This window comes from Perca flavescens, chromosome 14 (genome assembly GCF_004354835.1).
Source record: "Perca flavescens isolate YP-PL-M2 chromosome 14, PFLA_1.0, whole genome shotgun sequence".
In the NCBI taxonomy this organism is placed as follows: Eukaryota; Metazoa; Chordata; class Actinopteri; order Perciformes; family Percidae; genus Perca; species Perca flavescens.
In genome coordinates, this window is record NC_041344.1 from 4775759 (window position 1) to 4794466 (window position 18708).

The 18708-nt window shown below is 44.1% G+C and overlaps 1 protein-coding gene across 2 annotated transcripts in view; it reads right to left on the reverse strand.

The window, feature by feature from the left end:
* Positions 1-18708, reverse strand: part of vps52 (VPS52 subunit of GARP complex) — a 33333-nt gene that overhangs the window by 1786 nt on the left and 12839 nt on the right. For both annotated transcript variants that reach the window (XM_028597441.1, XM_028597442.1), the window contains exons 11-18: positions 16397-16530; positions 13842-13997; positions 13580-13698; positions 11297-11420; positions 7063-7158; positions 4961-5068; positions 4258-4323; positions 1415-1526 (exon numbers count right to left, since the gene is read on the reverse strand). In XM_028597441.1, the coding sequence (XP_028453242.1) occupies positions 1415-1526; positions 4258-4323; positions 4961-5068; positions 7063-7158; positions 11297-11420; positions 13580-13698; positions 13842-13997; positions 16397-16530 (915 nt within the window). The remainder of the gene's footprint in view (positions 1-1414; positions 1527-4257; positions 4324-4960; positions 5069-7062; positions 7159-11296; positions 11421-13579; positions 13699-13841; positions 13998-16396; positions 16531-18708) is intronic.

Sequence of the window (18708 nt, forward strand, 5' to 3'; positions counted from 1 at the left end):
GAGAATAAAAGAAAGTTCTGGGGCATTCATTATTTGTGTTTGTTCATGTTTCACAAAGAGTTTAACCTGAGCCAGACCGACAGCAAAGATAGAAATCATATCACATCCATACAGGGATAGTAGTATACAGCTGTTAAAACATAATGAAATATATGACACTCTGGTATCGGATCGGTACTCGGTATCGGCCGATACGCAAGTTCAGGTATCGGAATCGGGAAGCAAAAAATGGTATCGGGCCATCTCTAGTTTCTTTCAACCAAACTGTCAATAACGTGGATGGTTCCAGACGACGCTCTTCACAAGTAAAATAAATGACCAGTTCACTACTTTCATTGAATTTGGGTGTTTTGTTCAATTTTATAGCATTTGAAGAAAAATGTATGAAAGTACGTTGAAAAAACGTGACAAAAATTTGGGAAATATTTTTTAAAAAAGTGCTGAGAAAAGCTCAAAAATTTTGAAATAAAGTGACTAAAACATTGAGAAAAGTGAGAAAAACATTGGGAAGGAGGCCAAAACGTTGACAAAAAGTTTGCATTTGAAATTCTGGCTGAGAAAAATCTAAATGTTGCATGGTCGACGGGAAGACAACACAAGGGATAAAAAAAAAAAACTGGGCGGGTTAGATGCGAGTGTGAGAGGAAACAGAGCGAGGACTGTGCCAAAAAAAACAAAGAATATAACAGGATGTGGGAAGCTAAAAGTCTGAGACAGGGCAGAAATATCTGCAGCCTCAGAGTCACAAGAGGAGAAAAGAAAAGTGGGAGGACGGCTGAATGCTGATGAATGAAAGCTGTTCATTACTCCGTAAAACAAAACCAAAGCATGAACCGAAAGAACGCCGCGCACGCTGTGATGTCATCAGTCAGGATGCTGGGGATTTACAGAGTCTGTTGACAACAGAAGCAGCTCTGAGTTTTTCATCAGTGGCAGTATAAACAATGTTCATTTAATGCCATTTTTATTTTATTACTTCGGCTTGTTCCAGATATCCTCCTCCTTTCTTAAAAGTACAAGGTTTGATTAAACTTAAAGGGATACGCCACCGTTTGTTGAAATAGGGATTATCACGGTCTCCCCTAGCTGTATATAGGTGGGCCAATGCATTGTTTGTGCATGCATCGTTTTAGTCCGGTGCAACACTGGCAGCACCGCCGCTAGTTAGCTTAGCATAGTGAATGGAATCCTATGTTGCTGGTTAGCATGTTGTGAGTAAAAGCGAGCCAACAAAAGACAAAAAAAACAACCTAATTACTTGCACTGAGACAAAAAATGCGTTGGCCCACCAGGGTAGACCATGATAAGAAATATTTCAACAAATGGTGGCGTATTCCTTTAAAAATTGTGTATAAAATGGACATTTAAAAAGAAAGAGAAAATATCAAACCAAAACAAAACCGACCCTTCTCACCTTCATCGTTCTTTAGTCGGTCCAGCTGCCCTTTCTCCATCAGAGCCTCGGCCTCCTTCACGAAGGCGATCATCCCTCCGAAGGGGGGAGACAGAATCTCCTCGATAAACTCCTGGAGGTTAAAAATTACACCAGTGGGTGGCATTTTTTTTCTTATATTTTGTTTAATGCTGCTGGTAGAAAAAGCCAAACAAATACCTATAATAAGCATGTGTCATGCAAAAAAAAAAAAAAAAAAAAAAATACAAAATGACCGTGACGTACTGTGAAAACTGCCAGAATCCAAAAAAAAAAATACAGTGAGCCCCCTTAACATAAACACGTCCTTGGTGGACAGCTTCAAGTTCCCTGATGTCCACTTCTACGTGTCTGACGAAATTATGGAAAGGATTTCTAAGGAGGTCGACCTTTCCGTTGAAGATTAAGATTTTTTTTTTTATTAAACATAAAAACATCTGCAAAATTATGTTTGCAGAACCCTCCAGACTATGTAAATAAACAGTAAAAAAAAACAGTTTTAGCACTGTAAAACACACTTCATTAAAAGTAGAGATGCACCGACAGACCGGGTGGTGACCGGAATTGGCCGGTTTTCACGTGCTCGTCCATGACCGGTGACCGGCTGGTCAGTCTGACGTATGTCGGTTTCATGCCGGTCAACGCTACAATTAGAAAGTGCTGAAATTCTTCAGCGTGTGTGAAGAAGATAACAAGTTTGCAATATGCAACACCTGCAAGGAAAAAGTAGGGCGTGGAGGGACCACACCAAAAACCACATTTTTTTAGTTGGATATTGGATGTGAAAAGAAGGAAATGGTTCGAACGTTGCACTTTAGATGTGTGTGAATATCCCACACCAGGAGTCATTTATAAAGTGCTATTTTATAGTTTATATAGTGATCCATTATCTGTTCAACAAATGTTCTATGTTCTGTGCAAAATGTTCTATTAAAGAAAAGATAGAAAATAAATATTTGCGTGTGCTTTAAAGTGGTTAGAAAAAAATGAAATCGGCTAAAATCGGTATCTGCTGGCCAAACTCAAAGAAAATCTGAATCGGCCTAGAAAGTTGTAATTAGGGCTGTGCTCGACTGAAGAAATTCTTAGGCGACTAACACTCATTCAATTGTATCGACTAATCGATTTGTTGATTTAATCGACAGATCTGTAAATCTGAGTTTATCCGCGGAGTCATGCAAAAACACCACTTTAATTCTTGCGTTTCTTGGAAATAAGTCATTCAGCATGAAAAAAAAGCATAAGCATAAGACCAAAATGACCTATTAGTCGACTAATCGACTAAGAGGGAGCAGCCCTAGTTGTAATCGGTGCATCTCTAATTCAAAGTAGACAGAAAACAAAAAACTATGAAAAGCCGTTTTGGTTGAATTAAACACATAGTTTACCGACTTACATTTGAAAATATGTTGGCTCTACAGACGCTAAAAGTATTGCTTTTTTAAATGGAGTCTGGTGAATTTTGTGCTAGTGACTTCCGAGCTGTTTCTGGCTAAACAGAAATGTCTTAAAAGGAACATTCCAACTTATTGGGAATTTATCTTATTCACCGTAACCCCCAGAGTTAGACAAGTCCATACATACCCTTCTCATCTCCGTGCGTGCTGTAATGCTGTCTGACGGCTCCAGCGGCATCAGGCCAGCACAGAACCTGCAGGTGAATGGTTCCAGTAATCCTACTGCTCCGAATAAGTGACAAAATAACACCAACATGTTCCTATTAACATGTTGTGATTTATAGTCTACAGTGTGTTCAAAAAACAACGTAACATGAGACACAGCAGTCTTCTAACTGTAAACAAACCGGGAACTATATTCTCAGGCCGAAGAATATAGTACTTGGGCGGAGTGATATGCTCGCAGCAAGCCTGTCTGAGAATATAGTTCCCGGTCCTGGTTAGAAGATGGCTGTGTCTCATGTTACGTTGTTTTATGTACACGCTGTGACTACAAATCACAACATGTAAATAGGAACATGTTGGTGTTATTTTGTCACTTTTGTCACAATTGGGAGCAGTAGGCTAGTTGGAACCAGTTACCTGCAGGATCTATGCTAGGCTAAGCTAATACTGGAGCCGTCAGACAGCGTTACAGCACGCACGGAGATGAGAAGGGTATGTATGGACTTGTCTTACTCTGGGGGTTACGGTGAATAAGCTAAATTCCCAATAAGTCGGCGTGTTCCTTTAAAAGAGGTTTTAAAAAGGCACATCTCTGGGGATCCTTTCCATAATATCGTAAGACACTTTGAATATTAATCTGAGCCTTTTAGCGGCAAAAAAAGAAGCACTTTTAGTGGACCAAATTGACAATGCACAGCATTGCACATTTCAGCCTGGTCTGTGGCTGCCAATTAGAGCGTTCAATACTGGACCAATTTCAAAGATTGTTGTTGAAAACATAGGAAAATAAGGTCCAGGTTGAAGAAAAAAAAAAAAAAAAAACATGGTCTGAAAATGGTGAACTTTCTTATCGGATTCCCGATCTATGCCTATTTAATGAATGTTCTTGTGATCTCCATGCTTTTTAGGTTTTATGTTATACTATGTGCTGTTATGTACTGTATAGGTATGTTCTTTGTGCAAAGTAAATTCCCCTAGGGCAAAAAAAAAAAAAAAAAAAAAAAAAAAAAGGTTTCACTCAAGGCAAGGCAGAAGACTGTAAAACCTCAGAGCGCCTGAGGAAATTGTGGGTATCCCCTCAAATACTGAGCAATTTCTACTCCTGCATTATTGACGGGGAACATCAGTGTACGGTACGGAAACGGCACAAACCTGGACCGCAAATGCCCTGAAAAAAAGCAGTTTGTCAAATTAGAGGTTTACCTGAGTCCTGGCCAGCAGCAGCTGTTGGAAACCTTCCACCTCTTTACTGTCGTCTGCTGCCCTCTCCTGGACACACAGGGAACAGCAATCACCACACGGGGATTTTACCACAAGGAGATTTCAACTCCTGACGTGTAATAGTGCGTTCCGTTTGTACTCGAGGGCCCGGGTAGCTCAGTTGGTAGAGCGGGCGCCCATATGTAGATGGTTATGTAGAGGTTTACTCCTCGACGCAGCGGGCCCCGGTTTCGACTCCGACCTGTGGCCCTTTGCTGCATGTCATTCGCCCCTCTCTCTCTCCCCCCTTTCATGTCTTCAGCTGTCCTGTCAATAAAGGCCTAAAAATGCCCCCCAAAAAATAATCTTTCCAAAACTAAAACTAAAAAAAACAAACAACGTGGCTGCTTTCTGCATCAACAGTAGTGAAAGCTGTAGTAGCGTACAGTTTATCAGCACTTCTGTCTTCTGCCTTGTGTCTCACTAAATCAGCCGCACACACAGTCCTGTCCAACAAAGACATGTTACGGATATTTGTACGCACAAAAAAAATCAACTGGTATTGCTAACAATAATAACCCCACAATAAAAAACCAACTAGGGTGTGACATCATTCCCAGCTCCGGCTTCCTATTTCCGAGGTAAATGGAACGCACGGTAAGGACGAGAAGGAGGCGCGGTGAAGATGCGGGCCGCCTCAGCTCACCATGAGGACGCTGAGCAACATGTCGTAGTTGTTGATGAGGAAGATGAGCTGGTCTCGTCGGGAGGGGAACTCCGCCGCCATCTTTAGCACAAAGTTTTCCACCTCGACCTGCAAAAACAAATAAGTAATGTTTTTAAACCATACGTGACCCATTCAGTTTGGGGAGGAGAGTGATGAAATAAAATCTACCGATTATTTCACTTCAGGACACGGTGATCTCTCAGAGCTTTTATTTTGACATTAAAATGGGTCAATGCTTTGCTTTACTGTGTACTTAAATTGTATAGCTTTGAAATAGATAACTCAAAACTGGTGAAAATCCAGAAAAACGGTTAACCTGCTAAACCCTTCATGATAAAATGCTTACTGTTTGGCTAAAGGTCATCTACATTTACAACTAGTAAACCTACCACTGCTTCTTTCACAGATAACTTGAAGCTGTGGTGGAGAGGAGGTCCCTGAACAAACTATCGTGGATAAGCCCCGACCACCCTCTCCCCCCCCCCCCACACACACACACACACACACACTGGTCCAACAGAGGAGCACCTTCTCTAAGGGGCTCCGACAGCTTCGATGTCGCACGGACCGCTTCAAGAAATCATTCCTACCACAGGAAATACAACTTTTTTTAACTTTTTTTAACACCTCATCACTCATAGACATCGCAACTGCACTAAGTGCATCTTGCACAATAGGTTTATCTACACCTTTATCAATACTAGTTAAGTAGTTGTACATTTTTATTCCCAACTTGTATATATTTTAAATATTTGTTCTTGTATTCTATCCTATTATTATTTCATGTATATTATATCCTATTCTTTCATGTATATTCTGTATGCGTGCTGTGTGTCTGATGTTTTGCTGCTGTAACACTGTAATTTCGGGATCAATAAATATCTATCTATCTATCTATCTATCTATCTATCTATCTATCTATCTATCTATCTATCAACAGTAAGAGGAACATGAGCGCAGGGGACACTGGAGTGACTCTGAATGTGTGCATTTCTACACAATTCCCACATTATTTGACAGGAAAGCTATCCTGTTGATCATGCAGATTATTTCTTTCTAGGGATGCACCAAATCCAGGATTCGGCCGTATATTGGGCTTTTTGATGGGGATCGGTTTCTGCTGAACCTTAACTGCTTTGTTACTTAATAAATGATATACCGTATTTTCCGGACTATAAGTCACACTTTTTTTTCCTACTTTGGCTGGTCCTGCGACTTATAGTCAGGTGCGACTTATATATCAAAATATATATAATTTAACATGTTTTTACATGTTAATTCATACTGAAAACATTACTGTCTACAGCCACGAGAGGGCGCTCTAGGCTTGTGACAACTAGAACGCTGCTCCTAAAGACAACTGAGAAAGAAAAGAGACAAACTGCAGGTAGTAAAATATGCAGCCCCGAAAACGGTAATCGAGCAGCAGAAAGAGAGTTTGAAATGAGGGAGAAACTTATGAGGGAGACTGGAGAAAAGGTGACTCTTACTGCAATGAAGAAAACAGAGAAAGCTAATCGGCTAATCGTGGGCTGAAAGACGGCCAGAGGTGGAGGAACGAGTCGTGAGGGGCTCGTTCACGGTGCAGCTACGTCTCCACGCCTTTTAATACCTCCATGCTCCACGCCCTGCTAGCTAGTTGTTCTGTGTGCTATTGTATAGTTCAATAACTGTTAATGTGTTACGTTAACATACCGGACACCTACCGTATTCAGCGTATTGTTCTGTGTGCTATTGTGTACTTGAATAACTCTTGTATTTATAATCTAAATAAATGCGACTTATAGTCCGGTGCGACTTATATATGTTTTTTTTCTCTTCATGACGCATTTTTTGACTGATGCGACTTATACTCCGGAGCGACTTATAGTCCGAAAAATACGGTACTTAATTATGTCTTGGATACATAATTAATTGTTATTATCATACTTTGTAAAACGTTATTGCTGTTCTAGCTACTTGATTTGTTAAGTAAATCTGTTGTTATCCATTTACTTAGTTATATTAAAGTGTTTTGTTTTTGTGTGTGTGTGTGTGTGTGTGTGTGTGTGTGTGTGTGTGTGTGTGTGTGTGAGAGATACCTGCAGCTGCCCCAGCAGAGTGTGGGTTCTCTCGTTGGGAAACGTCTGATTGATGCTGACGATGGCTGATGAGAACTCTGCGTAGCGACGAGTGATCTGAAATCAAAAAAACTCACTCAAACTCACTGGCGTAAAACCCAATGCAGCCTGCACCAGTCTATTGTATAAGGTACTTGAAAGCAATACGTGAGTAAAAGTACAAGTATCTTACCAGAAAATGACTTTAGTAGAAGTTAAGAGTCCCCTTTTAGGATATCACGGGAGTAAAAGTCTTAAAAGTATAGGATATTTGCTGTGCTCAAGTATGAAAAGTAATTTTCTGATATAAAATGTACTTAATTTTTTTAGAAGTAAAAGTAAAAACTTTGATTATGAACCCAATTGTGGCTTCCTTATAGTAAAGCGTAATATTCAGGGTTTCCACTCCTTCTTAAAACATCAAATTCATGGCCGGGTTGGGTCAGTGGGCAGAGCAGGCGCACATTTACTGAGCACAAATACTTATCGCTTCAAAAACCCCAATGAAGAAGCAAGGTAGAGATGGAGTGACCCTGCCCGGAGGAAGCCCGGGGCCCCCGTCTGGAGCCAGGCCCAGACGGGCGGGCTCGTCGGGCGAGCGCCTGGTGGCGGGTTTGCCACGGAGCCCGCCGGGCACAGCCCGAACAAGCTACGTGGCTCCCATCTCTCCAGCCCATGGGCCCACCACCTGTGGGAGGAACCGTTGGGGTCGGGTGCGATGCCACATGGGTGGCAGTGAAGGTCAGGGGCCTCGACGGACCAGACCCGGGCGGCAGACGCTGGCTCTGGGGACGTGGAACGTCACCTCTCTGTGGGGGAAGGAGCCGGAACTGGTGCGGGAGGTGGAGCGCTACCGGTTAGATCTGGTGGGGCTTACCTCACGCACAGTCTCGGTTCTGGAACCATACTCCTGGATAGGGGTTGGACTCTTTTCTTCTCCGGAGTTGCCCAGGGTGTGAGGCGCCGGGCGGGTGTGGGGATACTCACAAGCCCCGGCTGAGCGCCGCTGTGTTGGAGTTTACCCGGTGGACGAGAGGGTCGCCTCCCCACGCCTGCGGGTTGTGGGGGGAAAACTCTGACTGTTGTTTGTGCATATGCACCAAACAGGAGTTCGGAGTATTCGGCCTTCTTGGAGACCTTGACTGGAGTCCTGCATGGGGCTCCAGTGGGGGACTCCATTGTTCTGCTGGGGGACTTCAACGCACACGTGGGCAATGATGGAGACACCTGAGAGGCGTGATTGGGAGGAACGGCCTCCCTGATCTAAACCAGAGTGGTTGTTTGTTGTTGGACTTCTGTGCTAGTCATGGATTGTCTATAACGAACACCATGTTCGAACATAGGGATGCTCATAAGTGTACCTGGTACCAGAGCACCCTAGGCCAAGGTCAATGATCGATTTCATAATCGTTTCATCTGATCTGAGGCCGTATGTTTTGGACACTCGGGTGAAGAGAGGGGCAGAGCTGTCAACCGATCACCATCTGGTGGTGAGTTGGGTCAGGGGGGGGGGAAGACTCTGGACAGACCTGGTAAGCCCAAACGTGTAGTGCGGGTAAATTGGGAACGTCTGGAGGAGGCCCCTGTCCGACAGACTTTCAACTCACACCTCCGGGCGGAGCTTTTCGTGCATCCCTGTGGAGGCTGGGGGCATTGAACCCGAGTGGACAATGTTCAAAGTTTCCATTGCTGAAGCTGCGGCGAGGAGCTGTGGTCTTAGGATCTTAGGTGCCTCAAGGGGCGGTAACCCACGAACACCGTGGTGGACACCAGTGGTCAGGAAGCCGTCCGACTGAAGAAGGAGTCCTTCCGGGATATGTTATCTCGGAGGACTCCGGAGGCAGTTGCAGGGTACCGAAGGGCCGAAGGGCTGCAGCCTCTGCCGTGAAAGAGGCAAAGCAGCGGGTGTGGGAGAAGTTTGGAGAAGACATGGAGAAGGACTTTCGGTCGGCACCAAAGTGTTTCTGGAAAACTGTTCGCCACCTCAGGAGGGGGGGAAGGGGAACCATCCAAGCTGTGTACAGTAAGGATGGGACACTGTTGACCTCCACTGAGGAGGTAATAGGGCGGTGGAGGGAGCACTTTGAGGAACTCCTGAATCCGACTAATACGCCCTCTATGTTAGAGGCAGAGCTGGAGGATAACGGGGATTGTCGCCGATTTCCCAGGCGGAAGTCACTGATGTAGTCAAACAACTACACAGTGGCAAAGCCCCGGGATTGATGAGATCCGTCCAGAAATGCTCAAGGCTCTGGGTGTGGAGGGGTTGTCCTGGTTGACACGCCTCTTCAACATTGCGTGGAAGTCTGGGACGGTGCCAAAGGAGTGGCAGACTGGGGTGGTGGTTCCTCTTTTAAAAAGGGGGACCAGAGGGTGTGTGCCAATTATAGGGGTATCACACTTCTCAGCCTCCCTGGTAAAGTCTACTCCAAGGTGCTGGAAAGGAGGGTTCGGGCCGATAGTCGAACCTCGGGTTGAGGAGGAACAATGCGGATTCCGTCCTGGTCGTGGAACAACGGACCAGCTCTTCACTCGCAAGGATCCTGGAGGGAGCCTGGGAGTATGCCCAACCGGTCTACATGTGTTTTGTGGATTTGGAGAAGGCGTATGACCGGGTCCCCGGGAGATACTGTGGGAGGTGCTGCGGGAGTATGGGGTGAGGGGTCTCTACTCAGGGCCATCCAATCTCTGTATGACCAAAGTGAGAGCTGTGTCCGGTTCTCGGTAGTAAGTCGGACTCGTTTCAGGTGAGGGTTGGCCTCCGCCAGGGCTGCGCTTTTGTCACCAATCCTGTTTGTAATATTTATGGACAGGATATCGAGGCGTAGTCGGGGTGGGGAGGGGTTGCAGTTTGGTGGGCTGGGGATCTCATCGCTGCTCTTTGCAGATGATGTGGTCCTGATGGCATCATCGGCCTGCGACCTTCAGCACTCACTGGATCGGTTCGCAACCGAGTGTGAAGCGGTTGGGATGAGGATCAGCACCTCTAAATCGGAGGCCATGGTTCTCAGCAGGAAACCGATGGAATGCCTTCTCCAGGTAGGGAATGAGTCCTTACCCCAAGTGAAGGAGTTCAAGTACCTTGGGGTTTTGTTCGCGAGTGAGGGACAATGGAGCGGGGAGATTGGTCGGAGAATCGGCGCAGCGGGTGCGGTATTGCATTCAATCTATCGCACCGTTGTGTTTAAAAGAGAGCTGAGCCAGAAGGCAAAGCTCTCGATCTACCGGTCAGTTTTCGTTCCTACCCTCACCTATGGTCATGAAGGCTGGGTCATGACCGAAAGAACGAGATCCAGGGTACAAGCGGCGAAATGGGTTTCCTCAGGAGGGTGGCTGGCGTCTCCCTTAGAGATAGGGTGAGAAGCTCAGTCATCCGTGAGGAGCTCGGAGTAGAGCCGCTGCTCCTTTGCGTCGAAAGGAGCCAGTTGAGGTGGTTCGGGCATCTGGTAAGGATGCCCCTGGGCGCCTCCCTAGGGAGGTGTTCCAGGCACGCCCAGCTGGGAGGAGGCCTCGGGAAGACCCAGGACTAGGTGGAGGGATTATATCTCCAACCTGGCCTGGGAACGCCTCGGGATCCCCAGTCGGAGCTGGTTAATGTTGCTCGGGAAAGGGAAGTTTGGGGTCCCCTGCTGGAGCTGCTCCCCCCGCGACCCGACACCGGATAAGCGGACGAAGATGGATGGATGGATGGAAATACTTATCGCCCGATATTAGGCCTTTTCCAAACTATCGGTATCGGCATATATAATGGCCGATATATATTTTTTTTAAATATTCATTCATCAGAATCATTTATAATGACAAATGAAAAATGATTCTGATAATTGAATATCAAAAAATTAAATTAAAAAACAGACAAAACCATGTTCTGAGTGTTGGCGTTGCATAGTTTGTCCACCAGAGGGCACTCTACAATGTTACTGTTGGCAAGACTCTTTGATTTTGTTGTTGTTGTAGTAAGGACTTTAAGTTGATGATTACGCCAGGAATATATTGAATATTTGATGATTTAAAAGTCATATTTGATGATTTAAAAATCATATATATATATGATTTTTAAATCATCAAATATTCAATATATTCCTGGCGTAATCATTAGTTCTAAACTTTACCTCTTGAGTGTCTCAGTTTCCTTCAACCCTTTAACACTGATGTATGTGGTGATACATGTGTGATCAAACACATGCAGGGTGTGTGTGTGTGTGTGTAGACCTACATAGTGTGGTCTGGTGTCCAGTACTCCTAGTTTCTGAGGGTCTGTGTTTCTGATGCTGTGGATGTTCATCTCCAGAATCAGTTCGAACCTCGGCCACAGCAGCTCCAACACGGCCTCCCAGTACCTGACACAGACACAGACACAGACACACAGACACACAGGTTTAAAACTGTAAGCAGCGCTCAAGGTAGGATTGTGATTTAGGAGCGATTTAATTCATCTTTTGAGATGATTTAGTATGCGCCTCTTTCTAAACACGTTTTCACTCCCTTTCTCCAATACGGTTAGGCCTAGAAGAAGTCTCGCTTTGCCAGTCCTTCCTCCACAGCACGGTGGAGGAGGGTCTGGTGAGTCCACACAGCATTCCGGGATGGGAGAAAAAAGTTTCTTTAAACCAATCCCACTCGTCTTGGGGGTCTCTAAACGCTGCACGGAGCCCCGGTTGCGCTGGAAAATAGCCACGGGAAGGAATTTGTTTTTGATGGTGTTGTCCGCGAGGCCAGATGAAAACCCCAAAACAAAGAACTGGCAGAATCCATGTCATTCCTTGCTTTACAACATATATAACGTTGTTAGTATTAACAGAATAACAGTATAATAACTTGAATAGATGTGTTTTGAAAAGCAAACTATATCATTGCTAAGAGTGTGTGTGTTGAAACCCCCAAAAAATAACATATATCTTGCTTATATATCTGTTTTTGCTCATATATTAATCTGTCTTTTGCTTACATACTGATCTGTTTTTGCATTTTATGACAGAAAGAGCTCTCATTGAGAAAATGTGAAGAGTGTAGGAAAGCACCTAGACAGATAAGAAGAGCACAGGCAGGAGCTGTGTGCGTGTGCGTCTTGAAGGCACATGTGTGGCCATACACAGCACACGAGCTGTAGAGTTCATTAAGTTCATTACTGTATGTTGTTTGTGAAGTGCTTTCTACATTACCTTACAAGGACAAGGAAGTACATATAGTACGTCCCTTTTGATAACTTTGGGAGGAGTAAAATGTTTATGTATAGAGAGTGTTTTTGCTAAGAAGCGCTCTTCTCTCTTAGTTTGCCCGGACGCCATTTTTTGCTGCACTGGAGAAGATTTATTTGCCCCCTTAAACACCGGAGAGAAGATTACCTGCATTCATATGAGAGTGGGAGAGATAGGAGGAAAACCGAAGCAGCTTTAAATACCTCCGTTAGAGTGGAGGCTTTATCTTCATTTTTAGTTTTATTTCTATTTTGTAGAGGACCACTTGCTTTTAATTTCTGCTTTTGTCACAAAATAATAAAAACCACCTGAGTCCGACTTTGGACTAGGGGACCCAACTTTTTTCGCCAGTTCTTTATTGTTTTCTCTCTGGGATCGTTTTACCCACTGTCAAGTGGGGAGGGTTTCCCCCATTACGGGGGTTAGTGACTCCTCTTTAACCGCCCGTGGAGAGTTGCGTCCCGGCGGGGATCGACTTGGACACGCAGACCTCCTGTTATCTCCCAGTGGGAGTGCATTCCCCTATCCGCGCGGCCTGCGCAGAGCCTCGGAGCACCCCCCTCTCTCAGTCCGGCGACCAAGGAGGGCAAGGCGGGCGTCCTTGAGAAGGAAGGGACCTCCGGTGACCCTGGGAGAGACGGCTACTGACCCTAAGTACTAAAGAAAAATCATTGGTTTTAAAAGATCCCCTTGGCCAGTGCTTGTCATATACAGGGGGAGAAGAGCCCCTGGTGTAGTGTGTATCTAACCTCTTGTCTCGCATTCGGGTTCCCTGATCCGGGCGAGGGTCTCTCCTTAGACGGAGGGCGTGTGTGTCTCTATAAACTAATTAAATCAGGGAAAGCGTCAAAAGCAACTCCTTTTTAGTATAGGTCAAAAAATCTGCCCCACTGACGGGCAACTGGCGTTCGTCCGTACGGCAAAAGAGGGCACTAGAAGGGCCGGGGGTTTGCTGAGGGGAAGGCAATAAAAAGGGGTTGGCTCGGCCACAGCGAGCGACGCGAGGCCTCAGCGAACTGCCACAACGGTCGACAATGGAACGTGTACTTTCAAAAGGTGCGCGGCCACGGAAGGCTTGTATCACGTGGATGCGCCGACGGTGTTGTTGTTGTCATTACTTAGAATTCCTTATGGGGGCGACAGAATCTACGTACTGTAGCTTTAAAAGGTTAAAAAGATACATCTTACTGCTGCTGGCTGGAACGTCCAGACTGAGTTATACAATACCTTTGAGGCCCTAAGACAGACAAACAATAACTGAATTTCAAGCACACTCTTTTAGCCACTAATGGGACACTGACTTGTCAAGAGCGGGGATGGTCCTCTTGGCTGTGATGGCTCGGAACCGGAGGATGATGTGGATGCAGAGGAAGACGGCGATACTGTCGTAGCAGTCGGACACGTACGTGGACATACTCTTCTGCAGAGACGGAGCAGACACGGAGAACAGGACCGAGTTATACAACAATGGCGCCACTGTTGTCTCCATGTGGCAATTAAAAAACATTTCAAATGTCCTGAACTTGAGGCTCGAACAAGACCAAAAAGGTGCGTTGTCGGTACCAGGAACATGCTGAGAGTCTTCCCCATGATGCTGTTGAAGAGGTCGAGGGCGGAGTTCCCCGTCACCATGAAGAAGTCGGAGAGGAAGAGGTACTCCCTGCAGCCGTTGTCCAGCAGAGCGTAGTGCTGGCTGCGGAACAGCGTCTCGTAGGGATACTGGAGGAGAAAGATCAGCATTCCATATACCGTTTATTTACATGATCTTTTGTAATGATACGATACAACTTTATTGTCAGTTTACACTGAAATTCACCTAATGTCACTCACTGAGTAGTAAGGCTGTGTATTGGCAAGAATCTGGCGATACGAAACATATCACGATGCACGGGTCGCGATTCAATATATTGCAATATATTTCGATACTGTGCGTAAGGCGATATATTGGGATTTTTTTTTTAAGTATAATTTTAGAAAAACTAATATTTAAAAAAAGACATGATGTGCATTAAAGTCAAAGAAGTTACTTAAGGTAAACAATTCAGTACACAGAAAATCCAACTGCCAGTTTGGGATTGTGTTTCACAGGTTCTTAGTGAGCTAATTTGTACATGCTAAAGTAGGCCAAAGTACAGCCATAGATAGCTACATTGTTAGCTTCTAGCAAAAAGTCAGACACTGCTAGGCATTGTTAGGCACCGTTAGGTAACGTTAGGCAGGGACACTAAACATGACCCACTGTCTTACATGAATATTTTTGAATGAAAAAAAAAAATTAAAAAATATTGCCTTTTTGAAAATCAATACAGTATTGCAAAATAAAATATTGCGATATTCAAGTGTATCGATTTTTTCCTTACACCCCTACTGAGTAGTAAGACTGTCCTCGACTAAATCAATTCTTAGTTGACTTACATAACACTCCTATGATTTTGTCGACTAATTGATTACTTGATTAAATCGACAGATCAGTAAAAAAAAAAAAAAAAAAAATATTACAAAAATGACTGATCAAGTAAAGAAGTCTCAGTCGATCAAAGACCAAAACGAGCGATTAGAGGAATAATAGACTAAGAAGGGGGCAGCCCTAATTTTAAAACCTTTCATTCTGAATTTCCAACAACAACAACATATTGTATAAGATGCCACAAGATGTCAGTGTTGATGAACAGTTTAGTTTCACTTCTTCTACCGTCATGTTTCTGTTCTGTTTTTATGGCTCTAACTGAGCCTCCTCTTGAATCTCGGAAATTAAAGAAACGAAAGTCAACTTTTTCATTTGGAAATTTAGATAGTCCTACTACCTCCGATTTGGGGTTGGGTTTTATATTTTTCTGCTATTAATTAATAAAAAAATTATTCCTATTTATCGGTTACTGTTCTTAAGGTTTAGGGTATTTGTTGTTGAACATTTATTTGTCATTTATTGTGTGTTTGCCAGCCGTACAAACAGTTTTGTTCCTGAGTGGCATGAACATGAAAATTAGCTTCCCTCCTGTTTTGAGATGCACTTTGAGATGCATCTCGACACAATAAATGCTATACATATCGGTAAGTACGGTGCGGTCTATGCACTGATCCTATACCATGTAATTTAACTGGAAAAAAACTAAAGTACGTAGTTTTTTGTTCTTTTTCAGTCAGACTGTCAAACTAGATGATAAAAGAAAGTTCTATGAAATGCATTCATGGTATGCAGTTGTCAATGTTTTACAAAGGGTTTAACCCAAGCCAGGTCCACAGGGATAGTAGTATACCAAAAAATATTAATAAAAAATGTTTAATAATATAGATATAATATATATTGAACACACTGGAATCGGATTGGTACTCGATATCGGCCAATACACAAGCTCAGGTATTGAAATGGAAACTCCCTCAGGACTAATTACTGAGCAGATATTAGATCTTGGGGTTCTTATGTTTGGTAGGTATATCAAGGTATAAACGGTGGGGTGATCAGGCTTTTGCAGTTGCTGCCCCGAGACTCCGGAACAAGATACCGCCTGATATTTTGCAATATTACGGATGTAGCTCTTTTAAGGTCCAAACTCAAAACCTATTTGTGAATGTATTTGAATGGCTTTTAATACGTAGTAGTGGTGTGACAATTTCCCCTCTCCTCCTCCTGTTTCTAGGCCACCTTTTCTGGTTTTACTGCTTTCTACGTTTCATTCCTTGGGATGTACGATATGTTGTTTTATCCTCGTTTCTGATGTGAAGCACTTTGGATACCTGCTGGTTGCGGTCAAGTGCTATATAAATAAATGTTGACTGACTAATTGATTGGTTTTGTTTGGTATGTGAGACACGCCTGGGTAATTAGGTGAGCATGTACCTGAGGCGTGTCTTTTTGCATAATTTCAAACCTTTCCTCGATTATCTGCCAGTTCCTTTGAAAAAGTCAAAAATAAATCAGACCATCTCTACGACTCATCCCTGCAATCCAATTTGTAAACTAATTGTTGTAATTTGTGATGGATAATTATTGAAAAGAACAGAATAAGCAGTTATCCAGCTAACGGTGAGGACTTAAAAAAAGGGACCCTAATTCTAACTCCTACTCAGCAGAACGGGGTGAAAATGTGTTGGGGGTGGGGCGTGTTGTGGCGTCTCACCCTGCTGTCTCCTCTCTGAGCGGTATGTGGGACCAGGATGGGCCCCTCCAGCTCCGCGGGACTCAGGATGCTCCCCCTCTGGCCCAGAGTGAAGATGGTGTTCCTGCTCTTCAGGGACGGTTTGGAGAAGAAACCTGCAGCGGGAAGTCAAGGAGCCGCACGTGTTGTACGAAAAACCAGTTGACACAGTTTCAGTTTGTGTTGGCGCCAAACCAGACTCCCTCAGGACTAATTGCTGAGCAGATATTAGATCCGGGTATTCTTGAGGTCAGTATGTGAGGCACGCCTGGGTACCTAGGTCAGCATAAACATTACAAACACGTGCAAACACAGCCACTGTGTAGGCCTAATTTCAAACCTCCTTCCTCTATTATCTGCCAGTTCTTCTTGTCATTATTCTTGGAATGTAACCACTGTTGTTTCAGTGCCACGTGTTCTAACACTTCGCCTGTGTCAAGGAAACTATTAAAATAAAATTACGGCCTTGTGACTGCATTCAAATGTTACGTTAGTCCCACTATGGCTACGTTCAGACTGCAGGCCGTAATGCTCAACTCTGATTTATTGCCAGATCCGATTTTTTTTTGGACTGACGTTATTTTTTTAAATGTGGCCCGCATCAGACTCAACTGGGCATGATCTGACGGTCTAGACTGAGCTCGCATTTATAAAAAAAAAGAAGAAGAATCTGACCTAATGGATTTGGACCACATATGAAAGTGGCCCAAATCAGAACTAGAAAAGATCGGATGCCTTGTGACTTGGGCTGTTCACACTGTAATGGAAAAGAAATCTGAACGCAGCCTATAACTCATCCTGTCTGTGTGCTTTTGTTTGCTTGTTATCGGTCTCCAAATCTCTGCTGCACACGAAGCAGGTCCAACCTATCATCGCTGACAATCATAACCAGATCAACGTATATATTAACTGGATTCAATGATTATGGCCTGTCAGGGTTAGGTAAATATCCTTAGGAGAACCCGGCCTAATGCAGGGGTTCCTAAAGCAGGGATCGTCAAAAGGGGCTTCCGGGACCCCCTAGCAAATATAAATCCCCTCTGCTTACTGGCCTATAGGTAAGGTAGTCACTCAGATCCACAGATACAGTTCATCCTGAGGATTCACTGTGCCACATGTATGTTTAACATTAAAACATGATTTATGAAATCATGCCAACAATTAGTAGGCTATTTGAATAGCTTAGTATTCTATGCAAAAATAGTATGTGTAAAGGCTTTAGGCCGCCCTACACGTTATTGTAGGCCCAGTTTAATATGCAACTTCATTTTATACAATATATGTAAGTAGGGGGTCCCTGCTCCAAGGGGACCTTGGCTTAAAACATATTGAAGACTCCTGTCCTAAAGTGAGATTCTGGGGTCCTTGAGGGGGTTCCCCTGGGACAAAATCTCATCAAATGGGGGTCAGTGGTCTAATTTGTGTCAGTTTATGGAAACATTTGGGAACCACTGGGCTAATAATGCCTTGCAGTTTGCCTCAGTGATTTACATTCACATGGAGTTCCTGCTCTTCAGAGGCAGTTTGGAGAAGAAACGTGGAGGAGCTGCACGTGTTGTATGAAAACCGCCGTTGACAGTTTCACAGTTTGTGTCGGCGCCAAAAAAGGACTAATTACTGAGCAGATATCAGATCCGGGTGTTCTTGAGGTCGGTATGCGAGGTACGCCTGGGTAATAAGCTCAGCATGTCGATTACAAACACCTACACACACAGCTACTGAATTGCTCGTGAGGCGTGTCTTTTCACATCATTTCAAACCTTTCCTCTATTATCTGCCAGTTCTTCTTGTCATTATTCTTGGAAAGCAGCCACTGTTGTTTCAGTGCCACGTGTTCGGTTGTGCTAAAATAAGACAACGGGGAAAAAGGTTGGTGGTTCGATCCCTGGCCCTGCAGTCCCGTGCCGAAGTGTCCTTGAGCAAGTCAGTGAACCCTGAGTTGCTGTGCATCGGAGTGTAAATGTGTGTGAGTGTTTAGCTGACGATAAACAGGTGGCACTTTGTACGGCAGCCTCGGCCACAGTGTGTGAATGGTTCCTGTTAAAGCGCTTTGAGTTAAAAGCACTTAATAAGAGTTAAAAATAAGATTAGATAACATACGAGAATATTCGGCCAGTCTCCAATACTAAGGTTTAGTCATTTTGTTTTAACAATTATGCCAAAAACCTGGATTTGGTGCATCTCTGCAATCTCTTTGTTTATCTAAAGGTCCAGCTAAACTAAACACACCTTCAGGAAGACGGGAACTTCAGAGTTTGGACGGCACGACACGATAACACATCGTGGTTAAACTG